This window comes from Babylonia areolata, chromosome 3 (genome assembly GCF_041734735.1).
Source record: "Babylonia areolata isolate BAREFJ2019XMU chromosome 3, ASM4173473v1, whole genome shotgun sequence".
NCBI lineage: Eukaryota > Metazoa > Mollusca > Gastropoda > Neogastropoda > Buccinidae > Babylonia > Babylonia areolata.
In genome coordinates this window covers 26,076,650-26,095,782 of record NC_134878.1, presented here as the reverse complement: position 1 = coordinate 26,095,782, position 19,133 = coordinate 26,076,650, and the positions used below count along the sequence as shown (strand labels likewise).

General features: G+C 42.9%; 2 protein-coding genes across 6 annotated transcripts in view; one reads left to right on the top strand and one right to left on the bottom strand.

Annotated features, from left to right (window-relative positions):
• The first annotated feature begins 2,346 nt into the window (after positions 1-2,346).
• LOC143280529 (uncharacterized) lies at positions 2,347-12,123 on the top strand. 2 transcript variants are annotated; one of them, XM_076585209.1, is made up of 6 exons: positions 2,347-2,450; positions 3,413-3,499; positions 4,584-4,836; positions 5,679-5,761; positions 9,464-9,553; positions 11,214-12,123. In XM_076585209.1, the coding sequence occupies exons 1-6, from the start codon at positions 2,364-2,366 to the stop codon at positions 11,418-11,420; spliced, it is 807 nt and encodes a 268-aa protein (XP_076441324.1). In that variant the 5' UTR covers positions 2,347-2,363; the 3' UTR covers positions 11,421-12,123. The 2 variants fall into 2 exon arrangements, with proteins under 2 accessions (XP_076441324.1, XP_076441325.1); XM_076585210.1 differs by having other exon boundaries at positions 2,358-2,450; positions 3,416-3,499; positions 11,214-12,121.
• Positions 12,124-12,339: 216 nt separating this feature from the next.
• LOC143279887 (brefeldin A-inhibited guanine nucleotide-exchange protein 1-like) overlaps positions 12,340-19,133 on the bottom strand; it is a 95,265-nt gene continuing 88,471 nt past the window's right edge. For all 4 annotated transcript variants that reach the window (XM_076584180.1, XM_076584181.1, XM_076584182.1 and 1 more), the window contains 2 exons: positions 18,262-18,379; positions 12,340-16,756 (listed from right to left, as the gene is read on the bottom strand). In XM_076584180.1, coding sequence (XP_076440295.1) covers positions 16,619-16,756; positions 18,262-18,379 — 256 coding nt within the window. In that variant the 3' untranslated portion in view covers positions 12,340-16,618. The remainder of the gene's footprint in view (positions 16,757-18,261; positions 18,380-19,133) is intronic.

The following is a 19,133-nucleotide window of genomic DNA, read 5'->3' as shown; positions in this document are numbered from 1 at the left end:
TCTATAACGACTGCTTATTGTCGGTCTTTCAGGGAATTCTCGATCCATGCCCCTGATCCCGTAGTGTGACAGTTGTGTGTGTCAGAAAGCTGTGGTTGACTTTGTCAAAGGCCTTCTGAAAATCCATCACAACCAGGTTGACTTGCTTTCCTGCCTGAAGGTCACTGGTCAGCTCGTCGATTAGTCCGAGGAGCTGGGTTTCGCAGGACCTACCTCGCCGAAAGCCATGTTGTTCTGGGACGATAAGGCCATTATCTTCTACGTAGCGCACGATGTGACTGACGACTGACGATGTGTTCCATGACTTTACAGGCGATGCAGGTAAGTGAGATGGGTCTGCAGTTCTCAGGATGGTAGCGTTCTCTCTTCGTGAACACGGGGGTGACATGCGCTGTTTTCCAGTCCTGAGCAACTTCAGTTCGCCGGTCTTTGCTGGAGGGAAGAGTTGAAGATCAGGGTCAGGGCGGGTGCCAGCTCTGTCAGTAGCGAGTGTCTGGGGTACTCGTGGACTGATAGTTGTCGGGTCCGCACGGCAAGCTTTGTGAGGGTTCACTGAGGTTGCGGAGCAGTTTCTCCACGCCCTGAACCGAGATGTCAAGATCCTCTCTCTCTCTCTCCCTCTCTCTCTCCCTCTCTCTCTCTCTCTCTATATATATAGCTGGCCTTGGTGATAACTGACATTTTGCAGCAAATTCTTCCTCAGTGTAGGTGGTAGCTGAGCTGAAGACCCGTGACTGGAACTGTTGGTTCAGAAGTTGTGCCTGTTGATCTGTCTGACAAGCTTCCCGTTGTGCTTTAGTGGTGAGATTCCTACGTTTCCTGAGACTGGTGTGGATAACGTGGCCCCACTGAGAACTTCTCTGTGGATGGCTGTTTCCCTTTGTCCGAGTCTGTGAAGAGATTCTGTAGATAGGCCCTACAGCCAGTAGTGACTCTTCTTGTCTTCCTCTGTGGCTAGTGCTTTTCACAGTGGACGCCTATTCAGATCCAAACTGGGGCTCCATAGCACGGATTTATAAATATTGTAAAGTCCGCCGTGCCGGGTAGCAAGATACAGAGATCGAGGGAGGAAATAAGAGTGCGTGGCACTGAGAGAGAGACAGACAGACAGACACTGGCAGACAGACGGACAGACAGAACTGACGAAAGAACGAACGAACTTTTTAAAGAGGGACAGGAAGTGACATGGAATAACAGTTGAGCATGCATATGATGATTTTTTCCAGTCCCACATCCAGCCCTCTCTAGGGCAAAGAGAAATGAAATCAAAATACAAAATAGAAACACAGACGCCGGTGAATACACTTAAATGCACAGTAAACAGTTACAAGTACATAATCATAATATTTGCATTCCGGCATGACAACAATGTATAATATGAGTATGTGACATGGTTGTAGTGCACACTGACACACACACACACACCCTGACACACACACACACACACACACACACACACACACTGGCACACACACACACACGCACACACAGACTCAGGGAGAGAGAGAGAGAGAGAGAGAGAGAGAGAGAGAGAGAGAGAGAGAGAGAGAGAGAGAGAGAGAGAGAGAGAGAGAGAATGATAATGATGATGAAATACACACGGGACATTCGGATACACTCAAATACACGGCATGCGTAAACATATACACGTCTCAGTATAATGCCAATGCCTACAGTCAGGACAGACAGACTGACACAGAGCAAGACTGAGGATGAGAGAATCTCGATCAAAATCATTTGAAGGTGGCAACTGACTCCATTTGATAAGAATGATGTGGATTAAAGAATTAAAAAAAAAGAAAAAAAAAGAAGATAAAAATGAGGCGTGATTATGCAGAGAGGATGGAATATTGTTCCAGAGCAAACCCGCCAGCGGCAGAATACGTGACGTGACGTAAGTCTGGACTCAGTGATTCAGTTAAAAAGGCTCATGGACGAAATGAGGAAGAGGCAGCATTAACTCATGAGCATGGCGATTAATATAAAATGAAAGGAACTAATAATTGATATTGGAGCACAACCAGATATTATTTTGAACATGAAAACTGCTTTTTTATACTTGAGTTTCATCTTGATTTCAATGAAACTGAAAATACCACCACAGGGCATAGTCTACGGTAAAGGATAAAGAAGAAGATTTAAGTAAAAACTAATTTCAGAGCACGTCTATGTAGACTAAGTAGAGGAGACAGAGAGAGACTGGATTTTGGAGATTCACACTGAATCCCAAATGAATAATTAAAGGTTTTGGACACTAAATGCATGAAAGGGCGCACTGTATGTTGTACCTCACATCTGCTGTTTACATAGCCGACAGAGCGTCGAGAGAGATATCGCGGCAAATACGATCACCCTTAGCAAAGATGGCTACGATGGAAGAAGCTATCGCACTGCCTGTCAACCATTCTACCCCGAAGCAGCCTCAAAAGACGTTTGGGTGCGAACAAGAGGTACAATCAAATCTTTAGAAATTAACGTTTAAGCTGGAAAATACACAATAATGTCTCCAAAATCAGTCGAAAACTCACCACTTTCGATCCTTCAGACTCGGTGATCCATACTTTTCAAGGCAAACGCGTTGGGTTTGTGCGAAAGTGGGATATCTGGCCTTATATTTATTTTATTTTTAAAGGCAGTTGTGTGACGTAGCGGAAATCATGATATGATCAGATTATAACCAAAGAATGATTGTGGTCACTCCATGGAAGGAATTGTGCACGCTTTTTTCTCCTTGCGACTGAAACAGCACCAGTGGGATGCTCGAACTTGACGCGTCTTGGGTCCATAGGCCCAAATCATGGGCAGCCAGTGTGGGCATGCATACTGACGAATCTGCTGCACAATGCATGTACATATCATGACGGTGTTTGACCTTGACAGTTTAGCAAAAATGTATGGACCTGCAAAATACATGGACCACTAGTAACCTTGTTACTGTCGTGTATAACTTGTATCCCCCCTCCCCCCAAAAAAAACACAACAAAACAAAAACAAAAAAACCCCACACCAACCCCCCCAAAAAAACACACAAAAAAACCCCAAACAAACAAACAAAAAACCAAAAAACAACAACAAGAAAGCCAAACAAACAAAACACACACACACACACAAAACAAACACCAAACATTTTTCACATGTATGCTACATGTCTTGCTCCAGCTGCACTTTTGTCTACCTGTCCTGTTCCCTACCCCTTGTAATCCTCAAAAAGATATAATATATTAATAAAAAAAAAAAAAAAAAAAGGGAGGAGGGTTCCAGTCATGTTGCTTGTAATAAGTTGATTTAATTATACTAAGTTATTGCCAAGCAAAGTGCAGAAAGCTGTCATTTCACTTTGTTTGGGGCTGAAAATTTTTAAGGTTGGAAAGGTAGGTCTCACTCTCAACTTAGAATTGATATTTTTTGCCAGCAGGACTGCCCAGAACGCAAGTCTCTGCAAACGTTACAGCAGTCAGCCCTTGATGAAACAGAGCTGGTGGGCATTGGCTTGACACATGTAAGTCTGTTTACTTCTTTTATTGATACACTCCTTAGTGATTTGCTTGTATTTTGGGCAGTATCCACATTTCTTCCCCTCTGCGTGACTGGCAGAGTGAACATCCATGGCTTTTTGCGAACGCTACTCTTTCCACCTTCAGGGAAAAAATGTGGATATTGCTGTTGTTTTTTGAAAATTTTTTTTATAGTTCAGTCTTATTTGGTCTTTTGATAGTATTCCAAATAATGATAATCTTGATTTTGATATGTTATTGAGGCCCCCTTCTGATGTTCTATAGTATGTGTGTGTGTTTATGTGTGAGAATGTGTTTGTGTGGAAAGAGAGAGAGAGAGAGAGACATCCTGAATGGCATAAAAGGCATTGCCCCATTGACCTTTACACTTTCACAAATGATACATTGATGATAGATCAAATTCCTTTAAAATTGTATCTTTATGCTTAGTCTTGCAACATAAATTGTATCTTTATTTTTAGTCTTGCAACATACTAGCTTCTTAAAGCCTGAACCGGACTAAATGGCGGGCGATTTGAATCAAGCCAGTTTCTCACCAGAGTCTGACACTGTGACGTCGGTGAAGGTTTATTCAAAATAAAAGCCTAATAAAGCTACGGTTTGGCTTCATTTATGGCAGAGAGCGAGATTTGCCTAGCAGCTTCCAATCTAGACCTGAATTGACTTTGGAAAGTACAAAATGTGTCAGCTACACGTAATACAAAATTTGAATGCAGAGAAAAGGGGCGGAGCTAGAGCCGTTTGTGTTTGCGCTAGACGTGTCTGTCAGATAAAAATAGCACCAGCACGTGGTACTGTCCGGTGAGAATTGGAAAGCATGCAGACAGCCCCTCGACGTTTGCAACCGTAAACGACCACATTGTTTGTAAAACATGCAAACGGAGAGAAATATGACGATCTACTAACCTACCGGACACGTGCTCGCGCTTTTTATAGATAAACTCCGCCCCTTTCCCTTTTATGGATAGGCTCTAGTGCGCATGCGCAACCGAAACCTTGCTCTCGGGAGTTAAGACTTTAAAATGACATGTGAAAAAATCTTGATGGTTTATTTCTGATATTCATCAGACCAGACATGGCAAGTCATCAGAGAAAACCAAGTTCCGACCATCACATGGACAAATCAAGCTTTACCATGACAGCAGTCACACAGACAGTGGCAGTGACAGACACAGAGTGGCCGAGACAGAAAACAAAGAGACACAGACTGACGACAGTCTGTTGGAGGACTTGATACAGCAGCGTCTCACGGACCTTGGCAAGAGAGACTGCTCACTTGTGGGGGAGGAAGAGAATGAAGCATATGAACTGATGGTCAAAGGTAGGCAGTGTGTTTTTGAGCTTTCATATCTGTGAAACTTCATGTTTGGTGCATATCTGTTATGCGTATGTGGGTGTATGTGTGAATGTGTGTCTCCCTGTTTTAAATTTATTTGCTTATTTATCATCATTGTTGTCTTATTTATTTATTATTATTATTACTACTTTTTATATTATAATTATTATTTATTTATTTATTTATGTACGCTTATTAGTTATAGTTGACTTCATCACGTTTTTGCGCCTTATACATATTATTAGTAGTGGTAGTAGTTTAAAAAAAAATTTTTTATAATGTATTTATCTATTATTTATTTATGTCTTTTTTTTTCTCAAGGCCTGACTAAGCGCGTTGGGTTACGCTGCTGGTCAGGCATCTGCTTGGCAGATGTGGTGTAGTGTATATGGATTTGTCCGAACGCAGTGACTGAAACTACTTGAGCTACTGAAACTAAAACTGAGTATAAATGGTTTGGTGTTGTTATATACATGCGTGGTGCATGAATATGTATGTCCATGAGCATGTATTGTTGCATGATATCTGTATATTCATATATATATGTGTGTGTGTTTGTGTGTGTGTTTGCGTGTGTGTGTAATGTAATGATCTGGCTGAAGATGAAATCTAAAATAATTCTAATACTAAACATGTATGTCTTTGGGTGCACACATACATACCATGTCATTCAGGCTAAACAACGTACGCTGAGGCAGCACATTAAAAGTTAAACTTTCAGTGTTAGATGTTCCACTTCTTGAGGCACCTTTATATTACAAGCGTACCAACTGAAACATTCCCCAATGTTGGCTGTGAATAAAACTGTTGGCACTGTACTCTTTCAGAACCGGTGCCAGAGAGTTACTGGAAGGAGGTGGCAGAACAGAGACGGCTGGCCCTCAATGACACTTTGGAGGAAAACAGATCAGTAAGTGTGTGGTGCTTCACATGGCACTCAGTGTGTGGTGCTTCACATGGCATACAGTGTGTGGTGCTCCACATGGAGCTCAGTGTGGTGCTTCACATGGCACTCCGTGTGTGGTGCTTCACATGGCGCTCAGTGTGGTGCTCCACATGGTGCTCAGTGTGGTGCTTCACATGGTGCTCAGTGTGGTGCTTCACATGGCACTCAGTGTGTGGTGCTTCACATGGCGCTCAGTGTGGTGCTTCACATGGCGCTCAGTGTGGTGCTCCACATGGTGATCAGTGTGGTGCTTCACTTGGTGCTCAGTGTGGTGCTTCACATGGCATACAGTGTATGGTGCTTCACATGGCGCTCAGTGTGGTGCTCACATGGCGCTCAGTGTGGTGCTTCACATGGTGCTTCACATGGCACAGAGGTTGGTGAGTGTGTGGGGCAAGTGGTAGCTGGACTTAATAATAATGTATAAAAAACCCAACTTAATGATAATTTTAAAAAATGATAATAATAAAGATTGAGACTTCTTGCATAAGACAACCCAGGCTAACCAATGTCCCAAGCACAATTCTGGGAGGTGTTGACTGACTGAAAGTTAGAAGACCCCACTGGCTTATTTGGCTTATGTAACATGTGTGAAGTTGCACAATTAACAAGGTGCTGTTACACAGGTTGTTTATTTTGCCTTGTGGTTTGGTAAGTCAGCTGCTCAGTGCGATACTGCATATAAAAAAAAGTTCACTTTGTTATAACAATGGTAATAAAATACTTTTACATAGCGTTGAATCTAGTTATAACAATGGTAATAAAATATTTATATAGCGTTGAATCTTGAGCAAAGAGCGCTTACATACCAGTTATCCACATGATTGTCAGTCTCGGATTTCCAGGGAAGAAAGACAAAAGTGAAAACTATTTTAAAAAAAACAACAAAAAACAAAAAAACGTAGGTAGAAAACTACAGAGACTGTGGTCAAAGAAGAAGGGGTGGGGTACACTGGAAAGAGGGAGGTTTTAAGGCTAGACTTGAAAGTAGCTGTTTTGTGTGCTGTCAGATGCTCAGTGGAATAGCACACACACTGTGTTCAGTTAGTTCTTTGTGATGACCACAGTGACGATCAGTGTGATGCTGTGTGATGACCACAGTGACGATCAGTGTGATGTTGTGTGATGACCAACAGTGATGATCAGTGTGATGTTGTGTGATGACCACAGTGATGATCAGGGTGATGTTGTATGATCACAGTGATGATCAGGGTGATGCTTTGTGATGACTAAGTGATGATCAGGATGATCCTGTGTAGACCACAGTGATGATCAGTGTGATGTGTGATGACCACAGTGATGATCAGTGTGATGTTGTGTGATGACCACAGTGATGATCAGTGTGATGTTGTGTGATGACCACAGTGATGATCAGTGTGATGTGTGATGACCACAGTGATGATCAGTGTGATGTTGTGTGATGATCAGTGTGATGCTGTGTGATGACCACAGTGATGATCAGGGTGATGTTGTGTGATGATCAGTGTGATGCTGTGTGATGACCACAGTGATGATCAGGGTGATGCTGTATGATGACCACTGTGATGATCAGTGTGATGCTGTGTGATGACCACAGTGATGATCAGTGTGATGTTGTGTGATGACCACAGTGATGATCAGTGTGATGTGTGATGACCACAGTGATGATCAGTGTGATGTGTGATGACCACAGTGATGATCAGGGTGATGCTGTGTGATGACCACAGTGATGATCAGTGTGATGACCACAGTGATGATCAGTGTGATGTGTGATTACCACAGTGATGATCGGGATGATGTTTTGTTATGACCACAGTGATGATCAGGGTGATGTTGTATGATGACCACAGTGATGATCAGTGTGATGCTGTGTGATGACCACAGTGATGATCAGGGTGATGTTGTATGATGACCACAGTGATGATCAGTGTGATGCTGTGTGATGACCACAGTGATGATCAGGGTGATGTTGTATGATGACCACAGTGATGATCAGTGTGATGCTGTGTGATGACCACAGTGATGATCAGAGTGATGTGTGATGACCACAGTGATGATCAGTGTGATGCTATGTGATGACCACAGTGATGATCAGAGTGATGTGTGATGACCACAGTGATGATCAGGGTGATTTTGTGTGATGACCACAGTGATGATCAGTGTGATGTTGTGTGATGACCAGTGATGATCAGGGTGATGTGTGATGACCACAGTGATGATCAGTGTGATGCTGTGTGATGACCACAGTGATGATCAGTGTGATCTTTGATGACCACAGTGATGATCAGTGTGATGTTGTGTGATGACCACAGTGATGATCAGTGTGATGTGTGATGATCAGTGTGATGGTGTGTGATGACCACAGTGATGATCAGTGTGATGTTGTGTGATGACCACAGTGATGATCAGTGTGATGTTGTGTGATGATCAAAGTGATGATCAGGGTGATGTGTGATGACCACAGTGGTGATCAGTGTGATGTGTGATGACCACAGTGATGATCAGGGTGATGTTGTGTGATGACCACAGTGATGATCAGTGTGATGTGTGATGATCACAGTGATGATCGGGATGATGTTTTGTTATGACCACAGTGATGATCAGGGTGATGTGTGATGACCACAGTGATGATCAGTGTGATGTGTGATGACCACAGTGATGATCAGTGTGATGCTGTGTGATGACCACAGTGATGATCAGGGTGATGCTGTATGATGACCACAGTGATGATCAGGGTAATGTATGATGACCACAGTGATGATCAGTGTGATGACCACAGTGATGATCAGGGTGATCTTTGATGACCACAGTGATGATCAGGGTGATCTTTGATGACCACAGTGATGATCAGGGTGATGCTGTATGATGACCACAGTGATCATCAGGGTGATGTATGATGACCACAGTGATGATCAGGGTGATCTTTGATGACCACAGTGATGATCAGTGTGATGCTGTGTGATGACCACAGTGATGATCAGTGTGATCTTTGATGACCACAGTGATGATCAGGGTGATGCTGTGTGATGACCACAGTGATGATCAGTGTGATCTTTGATGACCACAGTGATGATCAGGGTGATGTATGATGACCACAGTGATGATCAGTGTGATGACCACAGTGATGATCAGGGTGATGTTGTGTGATGACCACAGTGATGATCAGTGTGATGATGTGTGATGACCACAGTGATGATCAGGGTGATGCTATGTGATGACCACAGTGATGATCAGTGTGATGACCACAGTGATAATCAGTGTGATGCTGTGTGATGACCACAGTGATAATCAGTGTGATGACCACAGTGATGATCAGTGTGATGTTGTGTGATGACCACAGTGATGATCAGTGTGATGCTGTGTGATGACCACAGTGATGATCAATGTGATGTTGTGTGATGACCACAGTGATGATCAGTGTGATGACCACAGTGATAATCAGTGTGATGCTGTGTGATGACCACAGTGATAATCAGTGTGATGTTGTGTGATGACCACAGTGATGATCAGTGTGATGTTGTGTGATGACCACAGTGATGATCAGTGTGATGTTGTGTGATCAGTGTGATGTGTGATGACCACAGTGATGATCAGTGTGATGTTGTGTGATGACCACAGTGATGATCAGTGTGATGTTGTGTGATGACCACAGTGATGATCAGGGTGATGCTGTGTGCACTGTTACAGCTCCATCAGAGCGTGGACTCGCTGAAAGAGGAGAATGAAAAACTGTTGGAGCTGGCCAGTCAGGCCGAACACCTGTCGGCGTTGTTACAAGTTGGTCCTATTCTGTGTTGTGTGTGTGTGTGTTGGTTGGAGTGTGGTTTTGTACTTTTGTTTTTGCTGGCATATAAATACATGTTAGTGTGTTGTCAGTGCATGAGGTGTAGTCATAATGAATTGTACAGATGTTGAGGTACCCATACTGCTGTGGTACAGAATAGTCTTGTTCAGCTTCATGCGTTTTTTCTTATTACTTCAGTTTTTATTCACTTGTATCCTTTCGTAGCTGACACTTTTTTTTTTTTTTTAGCAATATGCTGAGAAGAAAAAAAATCAAGCTTTTAATCTTAGTTCAGTTATTCCTCCAAAACTGTTGAAGCCATCAGAAAAGAAGTGTATTATATCAGCATGCTGCATTCCTACTGTCAACACCCAGAAATAATAATCTTTATATACTGCAACTTACACCACACACACATGCACACACACACGCACACACACACACACACCAGGTCATATCATACTCCAATGGACTTGTTGGTAACCTCACATGCAGGGAAAGAGACAACAGAGAGAACAGGTCTTAGTGCACCTCGCACCCCCGTTTCACTCACTGTCCAATATACTTCACCACCATCCCAGGAGTATCAAGGGAGTGAATTCATCTTGTCTAGTAGCAGACGGCTTTTCTGTTCTGCTGAGTGAAAGAGAGCGAGCATGGTATTTTGTCACACAGCATACGTCAGCACAGCACAGCACATTGTGTTCTAGGACACACATTGTCCTGCAACAGTGCAGTCAAAGGGGGTAGTTACCTGCGATGTTCACTTGCGTACTGTTTGATAATAGCGGTACATGAAGTACATTTTACAAATGTACTTATGCCTTGTTGTTCACTTGTTGTCACGAGTCTTTATTTCATGTTGATTTTTTGTATATGATACATTACTTGATTCATTTTATGGCATGATCTCTTTTAATTGTCTTCTCTTATGTTTTAAATATGTATATTTGTGGGGGTGGTGGTGTTCGAGTGAACGCTTTCAGTGCTAGTGTAAAGAGCATAGAGCTTCAAGAATATGTGCTAAGCAAGACGTGTTAATAAATAAATGTAGGGCAGCAATGAAGAATTGCTAATCTTGGGCCAGTCTCTGAAGATTCCCCAGGTATGCTTCAGGGTCTCCAGTTCTCCTTCTTTGTCTCCAGTTCTCCTTCTGTGCCAGGTGTTCTTTGGCCTTTCTCTCTTTCTTCTTCCTTCTGGTGCCCAGTGAAGGGCTGTGCGGGCGATGTCACCTTACTCTCTCTGCATGTGTCCAGTCCATTTCCATTGCCTTCTCATGATTCTGGTCTCCATGTTCTGTTGACTGCACTGGGTGAGTAGTAGTTGAATGGAGATGGTACTGGGCTAGAAGTTTCACAGGATTCTTTGGAGTTTTTTTGTGTGGAAGGTGGACAACTGTATTAGATCACTCTGTCATCCTCCAGCTTCTTAGCCACACAGCAGGGTACAAAGTAGATAGCTCTGGTACATTTTTAGCTTGGTGTTCATGCTGATCAGTACTGAGAGGTGTGTGTGTGTGTGGGGGGGGGGTCCACATGTTTAGCATTCGGAAGGTTATGGCCTTGTTGAAATGGCTCTTGGGGGGGAAAAAGATGATGTATTTTTAAAATGTGTGAATGAAAATATGAAATTTCCTTTGTTGTCTGCTTGCAGTCTGTAGTGTCAGAGGATGAAGATGAAGAGAAAGAGGCCAAGAATGAGCAGGCAGGTGATAACGAAGACCACCACACAGCGTCCACTGTGTCTGACTCACTGCAAGGTGACCATGACAAAGGTGTTGTCCCAGAAAGTGAGTGGAGTGAGAGGGACGATGATTCAAAGCCGAGCGCTGTCAGTGCTGATGCTGAACACAGAGAGTGAAAGTGAGCCAACGTTCTGTGTGTTGTCGAGTTGTGTGATGACTGGAATGAGTGTGGTACTGTCGAGTGCATGATGTCGGTCTACTTTGTTGACTATCTACTTGATTTGATCTTTTTCTGAGTCATTTTGTACAAAATGTATGCTTTCTGTGTGAGATGAGAACGCAAAATTTAGAGGTGCTCAAGTTTTAGTTAAAAAATGGAATTAAAATGTGACGTAAATCATGAAGAAATCAACAATAATAGATTTTATCATGTTCTTTTTAAATCAGGTCTTGACTTCTTCCAGTGTCAAGCAATAGAAATCTAAGAGGGGATTACACTACTGTTCAGAATACACAGAAAGATGTGTAATTTCACAACTCTTTCACCAGACATGAAAATGATATATTTGATTTTGAGAGGATATATCATTTTATGTTTATATGTATCACAAATGAGAATAGTTTGAATTAAGTTTCAGAATCTTAAACATCTTAAAGTTCCTCAAAAAAGAAAAAAAAGAAGAAAAAAAGTTTCTTGAGCTAGAAATGCTCTCAAGACGGGTTTATATTATTTGTCTCAAAGCAATATGATAAAAGCATGAACACCTGTTCTCCGAGTAGTCCCCAAAATGATGTGTCAAATTACGGTCATTACCCCTGCCATGGTTTTTTTTTTCTTCTCCTCCACTTTCAGTTTTGATATTGGTGTGTAAATCATCATTTTTTTTTTTTATGCATGTGGAATGAATGAATGAACTGATGCAATAAAAGACTTGGAAGTGAAAAGTTGCTATATTTCAAGTGTTTGTGTATTGGATGAAAAGTTCCATTCAAAGCTCATTGTCCTGTTGAAAATTGTGCTGAAAGAATACAGCACAATGTTCTCTAACTTACGAACAAGAATCACTACCAGCATGCACAACACCATTTTTTTTTCTTTGTTCATTTTTTATTGTTGTCAACAACAGAACATGTCATTACATACAGCACTCCCTATCCTGGTATGTTAAATACATCAGGTGCAGCCCATCAATATTGATTATCAACATTGCTAGAATAAAGATAAATAAATGTCAGCCCCAGTTACCCACTTCTGACTGGAAAAAACAACAACTGACAATGTGACAAATGTAAGTGACAGCACACTATCAAGATGACCCTCGAAGGCAGACATTTGTATTGTGCGGGATGTACAAATCTTCATGTCTGACAATAATCTTGAAGTTTAATAATATAGTTTATGTCCTTTACAGAGAGGTTTCTATATCACACCCACTTTTTTCAAACCGTCCAGCATTCACTACCTCTCTACACTCATCTGTAATCCGGTTTTCTTCCACACAGTCAGGCAGATTTACACACAGGCACTTTTTTTTCACACAAAGATTCATGCCACTTGCCTAATTCTGTCGGTTATGCATTCATCTCCACACCCACAATAAAAAAAAAAAAGACCGGATGACATACAACAGCTGGTGTGACATAGTGCTGAAGCAGACACTGCACTGAACAGCAACTGGTGTAAAAAGCCGGTGACTTTTCTCCGGACAAGAAGCGGACGCAAAACAGGGCCTGCTAACAATGCAAGCATGCACAAATGAGGTTACGACTTTCAGCATTAAAAAGAAAACTTTAAAAAGCCAATAGTATTCTTTACATGTTCGACAATATGATTTGCACATGCACACACACGCACCACCCAAATATCTCCATTGGTTTACACACTATCATTCTTGCTCTACGATCACCAGTATGTGTGACAGGACAAACTAAATTCCACTCCATATCATTCTTGCAATACACACTTTACAAGCACAAGAGAAATTAAAAAATGCCTTGGACTGAACACAAACTTTTCTGTTTCCCACTCAACTACACATGAACCAACCAGAAAACAGATGTTCAGGTGTGCTGAACAAGCTGATTAATTTAAAACAACCACAAATGTCCCAAATCACACATACATCAAGCCCTAGGCGGACATGACTGTTGCATGAGGTGCCATTTATCACACGTCACTAGACGGATCAGAAAACCCTCATGCCAGGTATTCCTGAGATGACAGCAATGGTGCTGCATGATGTTTTCTGTTTATCTAATTTTCAGATGATTTCAATTTATAACGGAAAAAAAGTACTGTTGTAGAAATACTAGTTGACATGGAACTGTTTTAAAACCTCTTCAGTTTTGTAACCTTCACATTTATGTTGTTTTGTCCTATTTCAGAAATGTGTGGGGATTTTAAAAGCTTACGAAAGAGTTGATGTTAGTCCCAAAATGTATGAAACTAATCTGTTTATAAGAAAATAAAGATAAAGTCTAGACCTTGGATATGTTGTGTGCATTACTATTAGTCTACATGTCTGATATAGTTAAACCTTGTTGAACAATGCAGTTTTAACACGAACAGGAAATGAAATGTAACACGGTCAAGAGTGGAGTTCTGATGTCCCTTTTTAAAGTTCTTAAATAGAATGTAAGCGAAAGGCAAAAAAAAAAAAAAAAAAAAAAAGTATATGTACAATAGAGGTTTCCCTCTCCCACGGTGGTGAGAGGTGTGAAGCAGATGAGAGACTAGCCGAGTGGAAAGGCAATGTACACAGATATCACACAGGCTGCGTGTTCGAGCGTCTCTCTCCGAGCAGGACTGACAGGATTCCATCACACACGGCTGTACAGAAACACATCACATCACGCTGCTTTCCTATCACATCCAAGCACAATGATGGGATTCCACAACCCCTCTCTTTCTTTCCTACCCCTTGCAGGCGTGTACACACATACACACACACACTTGAAAATCATTGCAAAAAAAAGTTGGCAATTTTTACATCTGCATCTTTCTATCTCTCGTCAGCCCACATTTGAAGCAGGCGATCAGTCGGCCTTTGGTACCACCCACACAAAATAAACACCGATATTTTATATCAGGCATGAGATTGGGAAATTGTGATTGAGTCTGAAAGGTGGGGGCCTTCTGCGGCCCCCCAGTGGGGGTGGGGGTGTGGGGGCGAAGACCCCTGAAGCTGAAGGTTTTTCTCAATTTCAAACCATAAAATCTGCACTTGCGGGCCACCAATGCTGCTGAGGTATTCCAACCCACAGAAGACAAAAAATCAGTCCAATTCTTCCTAAACTAAAGTGTTTTTGCTTTCAAACCTGTGGAAGTCAGCCCTGGGGACATTATTTTCAAAATCTTGTCTCATGTGTGTGTGTGTGTTTTCAGTGCAACTTTCTGTGTATGTGAGAGACAGACACAGACAAAGAGATTGAGAATGGGGGTTGGGCGGGACTTGAGAGGAAAGAGTTAAAGTTCGTGTGTGTGCATGTATGTACACTGCTTTAAATGCAACTGTGTGTGTGTGTGTGTGTGTGTGTGTGTGTGTTAAACTCTTTGTGTGAGTGTGTGTGTGAGGCTGGGTGATTGTTTCCTCTGAAAATTGGCCAGGGTCCAAGGTGGCAAAGCCCTATGGCCAAAAACGAAATTAGTGATTTTTAAGAGTCGTGAAGCTAGCGAGCGAAGTTTTGGAATCCCGATTGAATACAGATAAGCTGAAAGATGACAGGAGCAACGGAACACTATTCTCAATTGGTTCGCTTATTCGCTTATCCAAACATGGGGCATTTTAGCAAATGCTGTGCGTCTATCTTGTTGATCGGTCGGACAACATTCGTGCAACATTCGTTGGTCGGAAAAAAAACTCACACCCCCACCCCTCCTGATTTTCTCAACGGATTTACACTAAAAAATGGCCTCTGGAGCCAGTTTTCAATCGGAAATCTGACTATAGTCAGAAAAATCTCATGCCTGTAAATGAGAAGAGAAAAAAAAAGACGTTCTAATCACGGAAGTCACTCAGGGTTAAAAAACTGTGACATCACTGACCGGCCTCCCTAGCGTTAAAAAGGTCACACATCTCTTGTCCCATTCTTCACAAAACAATCAGTACTTCACTCACTGTGGACAACACATCTGATGAGTCAGAACACTCTGCCTCTCAACATCCGAATGAAAACCATGGACTGGAGATGGTAACACCACTGGTAGGCATGTGAAGTCTGACAGTGAAAGAGCTCTCCCTCCTCTTTCCCATCCAGTCTCTCCAGCTTTCTTTTAGCATGGGTTTTGTCTTAATCTCTTGTGCATGCGTGCCAAAGTGCTTTCATTTGTCTCTGGACAAGATTAAGCAGCATATGATATAAATACCTTTTTACCATTCATTATCATCATGTCACCAAACTTTGTAACCGTAATGAAGCATGAAAGCTCTAATACTGTAACAGCCATGGAGGCCAGGTAACACCAGCTCTTTCATCAAGGGCCTGGCAAACACACAGCCAGGTGAGGACGCTGATGGAGGTACACCTGGAATATTTCCTGCTAAATTTGATTTGAAACAACTCGCCTGGGATTCTAGCGAGATGCTTTTACAGTCCTTGAATATGTTCTTATGATACCATACCAAAACGACCAACGCTCACAAGAAAACTTGACATTATGGCTTCTGGAATGACACTAAAGACGGGTGGAGTCAGAACAGGTACTGGTAACTGACTGAATCGAAGATATGCCCGAAAATGGAGTAAGGCTGCTGACGTGGCAGGATAAAAATGGCTATACACATAAAATCCCACCTGTCAATACGAGAACGTGAGAGTTCCAGCTAATGAACTCAGAAGGAGAACTCAATATTGTGAAAATAAATACTGACCTGTCATTCTGAAAATCTGGTGTATTGCTTTTTTGAAACAATAATTGTTAATAAAAAAAAAACAAAAAAACTCATGGGGTGTCACCACTCCTGACAGCTGGGGGAGAAGGTGGGGTGCAAGCAAGGCCAACATCTGCAGAACCAGCCTGGAATGTATCACTGTTCAAAGAAAACTCACACACACACACATTCCTTTATAAAAAAAACAAACAAACAAACAACAATATCCAACCAATCTTTCATCTTCTCTCTCGTCTGAAGGGACCCACACACTCAAGCAACCACATCAAAATGCATACCACCAGAACTACCACACACCCACCGTTCTCCGCACCATCTCATCATCCTCTCTCTCTCCCTTTACACAACAGTCAGAGAAACCAAAAATGCACACAATATCACGTCAGCCCTCAATGCACACCAACATCCCCGCGGGCTCTTGCTGCATGTTGCTGTATCTTGGCCGTCGCATCAAAGGCAGGGCATGCACACACTATATGTCGCTATGTCCTGGCGGTGACGCCGAAGGCGGGCCCCACTCGGCAGAAGAACTTCTTGAGGATGGAGCGGATCTCCAGCTTCAGGTCAAACATCATGGTCTCACACAGCAGGGGGTAGTAGACTGAGGCATGCACACGGAACTGTGGGGACACACACACACAGTGAGTGAAAAACAATGTCTAACAGTTAAAATGGTAAAAAATGGTTTAAAATCAAAGGAACCTTAAGATGAAGATAAAAGCGACGTTTTGAGTCCTAAACTCTTTGTCAAGTGGAGAGGTGAAGAAGTGTTGGCAGGTCTCAGCAGCCTGTATTGAAGAGGTGAGTACATCTCAATGGCTGGAAACTTCTGCTCTGCTCACTGTGTTGTTGGAGGAGAGGGGGTGGGGGTGGGAGGAAGATGAGGGTGGGGCGCAAGGAGAGGAGGGCGGATGGGAAGGAGGGGAGAGGGTGGGGGGCAGGGGGGGGGAGGGGCTGTCTGTGGGGAGGGGGGAATGGGAGGGAAGGGAAGGGGAACGGGAGGGAGAAGAAGAGACGAAAACTAGTCTCACTCTCTGACATTGATTCCAGTGGGTTGCACTCTGCCAAGGCGGAAGATGATCTGGCTTTCCATAAATTTCCTGTGTAGGCTGTCGCCACGGCTGTTGCACCAAAGTGCTGCCACTGATATATGAGAAAGGTTGTGTTGCCTGGAGTTGAGTGACAGTCATGTCTGACTGTGTGACCATCAGAACAACAGAGGAGGTGGGGACACACACACAATGAATGAAAAAAACAGTGTGTGATGGTCGTGTCCCACTATGACCATCAGAACAGAGGAGGTGGGGACACACACACAATGAATGAAAAAAACAGTGTGTGATGGTCGTGTCCCACTATGACCATCAGAACAACAGAGGTAACTGCTGTCCCAACAATCTGGGCCAGAACCATAGTGTAGAGTGTTTTGCCCAAGTTACGTCCCCAGTTCTGGCCAAGAGGGCTTTAGGACACTTGGTGTTGGGCTGGTCCCCAAATAGATCAAAACCATGTTAAAGATCCTTCATGTTGGTGTATGGTGGGTAATGGAAACAAGAACATACCCAGCTCACACATATCCCCTAAAGCGGAGTATGGCTGCCTACATGGTGGGGTAAAAATGGCCATGCAGGTAAAAGCCCACACTGGAGTGAACCGAGTTGCAACCCACCAACACAGATGAAGACCAAAAAGCAGAGCAGCGGTCGACTGAAGCAAACCCAACCCCCACTGGTGGAGTTGTGATGGTGATGTTCATGCCCACGAAGCCAGTCACAGGTCAGTCCCACGCATGGACCTGCATTGCTCCCCCTTTCACCACATCTCCAGGGCTGGTCTGGATGCAAGTCATTCGGATGAGACGATAAACCCAGGTCCATGCACTTGGGAAGACCCCAGACCAACAAAAAGCGGTTATTCCTGGCAAAATTTTGTAGAAGAATCTGTTTGATCATTAAAAAAAATACACTTGCAGGCACAACAACAACAGAAACCATACGGGTGGTGCTGCACTGTGGTGACACACTGTCTCCGAGGAGAGCAGCCTGAACTTCACACAGAGAAATATTTTGTGACAAGGTTACAATACGATTCATACAGCACAATACAACGTGAGAGAAACACTGACCCTCTCATCGGACATCTTCAGCATGCGGGTGATGATGAGCAGCAGCAGAGAGCACCAGGCCTCGCGGTGACTGTCGGACTGCAGGTTGAGGAAATACTCCAGGGCCTCACTGCACACACTGTAACACACACACACCACTTGTACTGCACTGCTAATGTGTCATCAGCTGTCTTTCTGCTGTACTGATGCCATGAGCAGAATCAAAATGCTATGGTGGTGATGACGTTAAAAAAACAAAACAAACCTCCCCCCCAAAAAAAACAACACCACCACCACCACCTTCCATGCAAAGGAAAAACAAAACAAAACCAAACCAACAACCCCCACCCCCACACTACTTACTACCTAAACCATCATGGGCGAAACAGCTGAGAGGTCAAAGCATATTTTTAATCTGAGGGTCCTAGGTTTGAATCACGGTCATGGCACCTTGTGGATAAAGGGTGGAAATTTTATCAATCTCCATGGTCAACAGATGTGCTAGTGCCTGAGCCCCCTTCATGTGTATCTATATGTCTATCTATATGCAGTTAGAAGATCAAATACCCATGTCAAAGATCCCGTAATCCATGTTAGCGTTCGATGGGTTATGGAAACAAGAACACATCAGGTATGCACCCCCCTGAAAACAGAGTATGACTGCCTACATGGTGGGGATAAAAACGGTCATACACGTAAAAGCCCATTTGTGTATTCGTGTTCGCTCATTAACATAGGAGTCACAGCCCACAAACAAAGAAGAAGACTACCTAAACCACAATATTGGTGTAAACAGGACCTACATCATGTCTTAGTATCCAAGGCTTAACCATAACTTATCCATCTCATTGAATGACTGAGAAAATGTATATACATATATATATATATATATT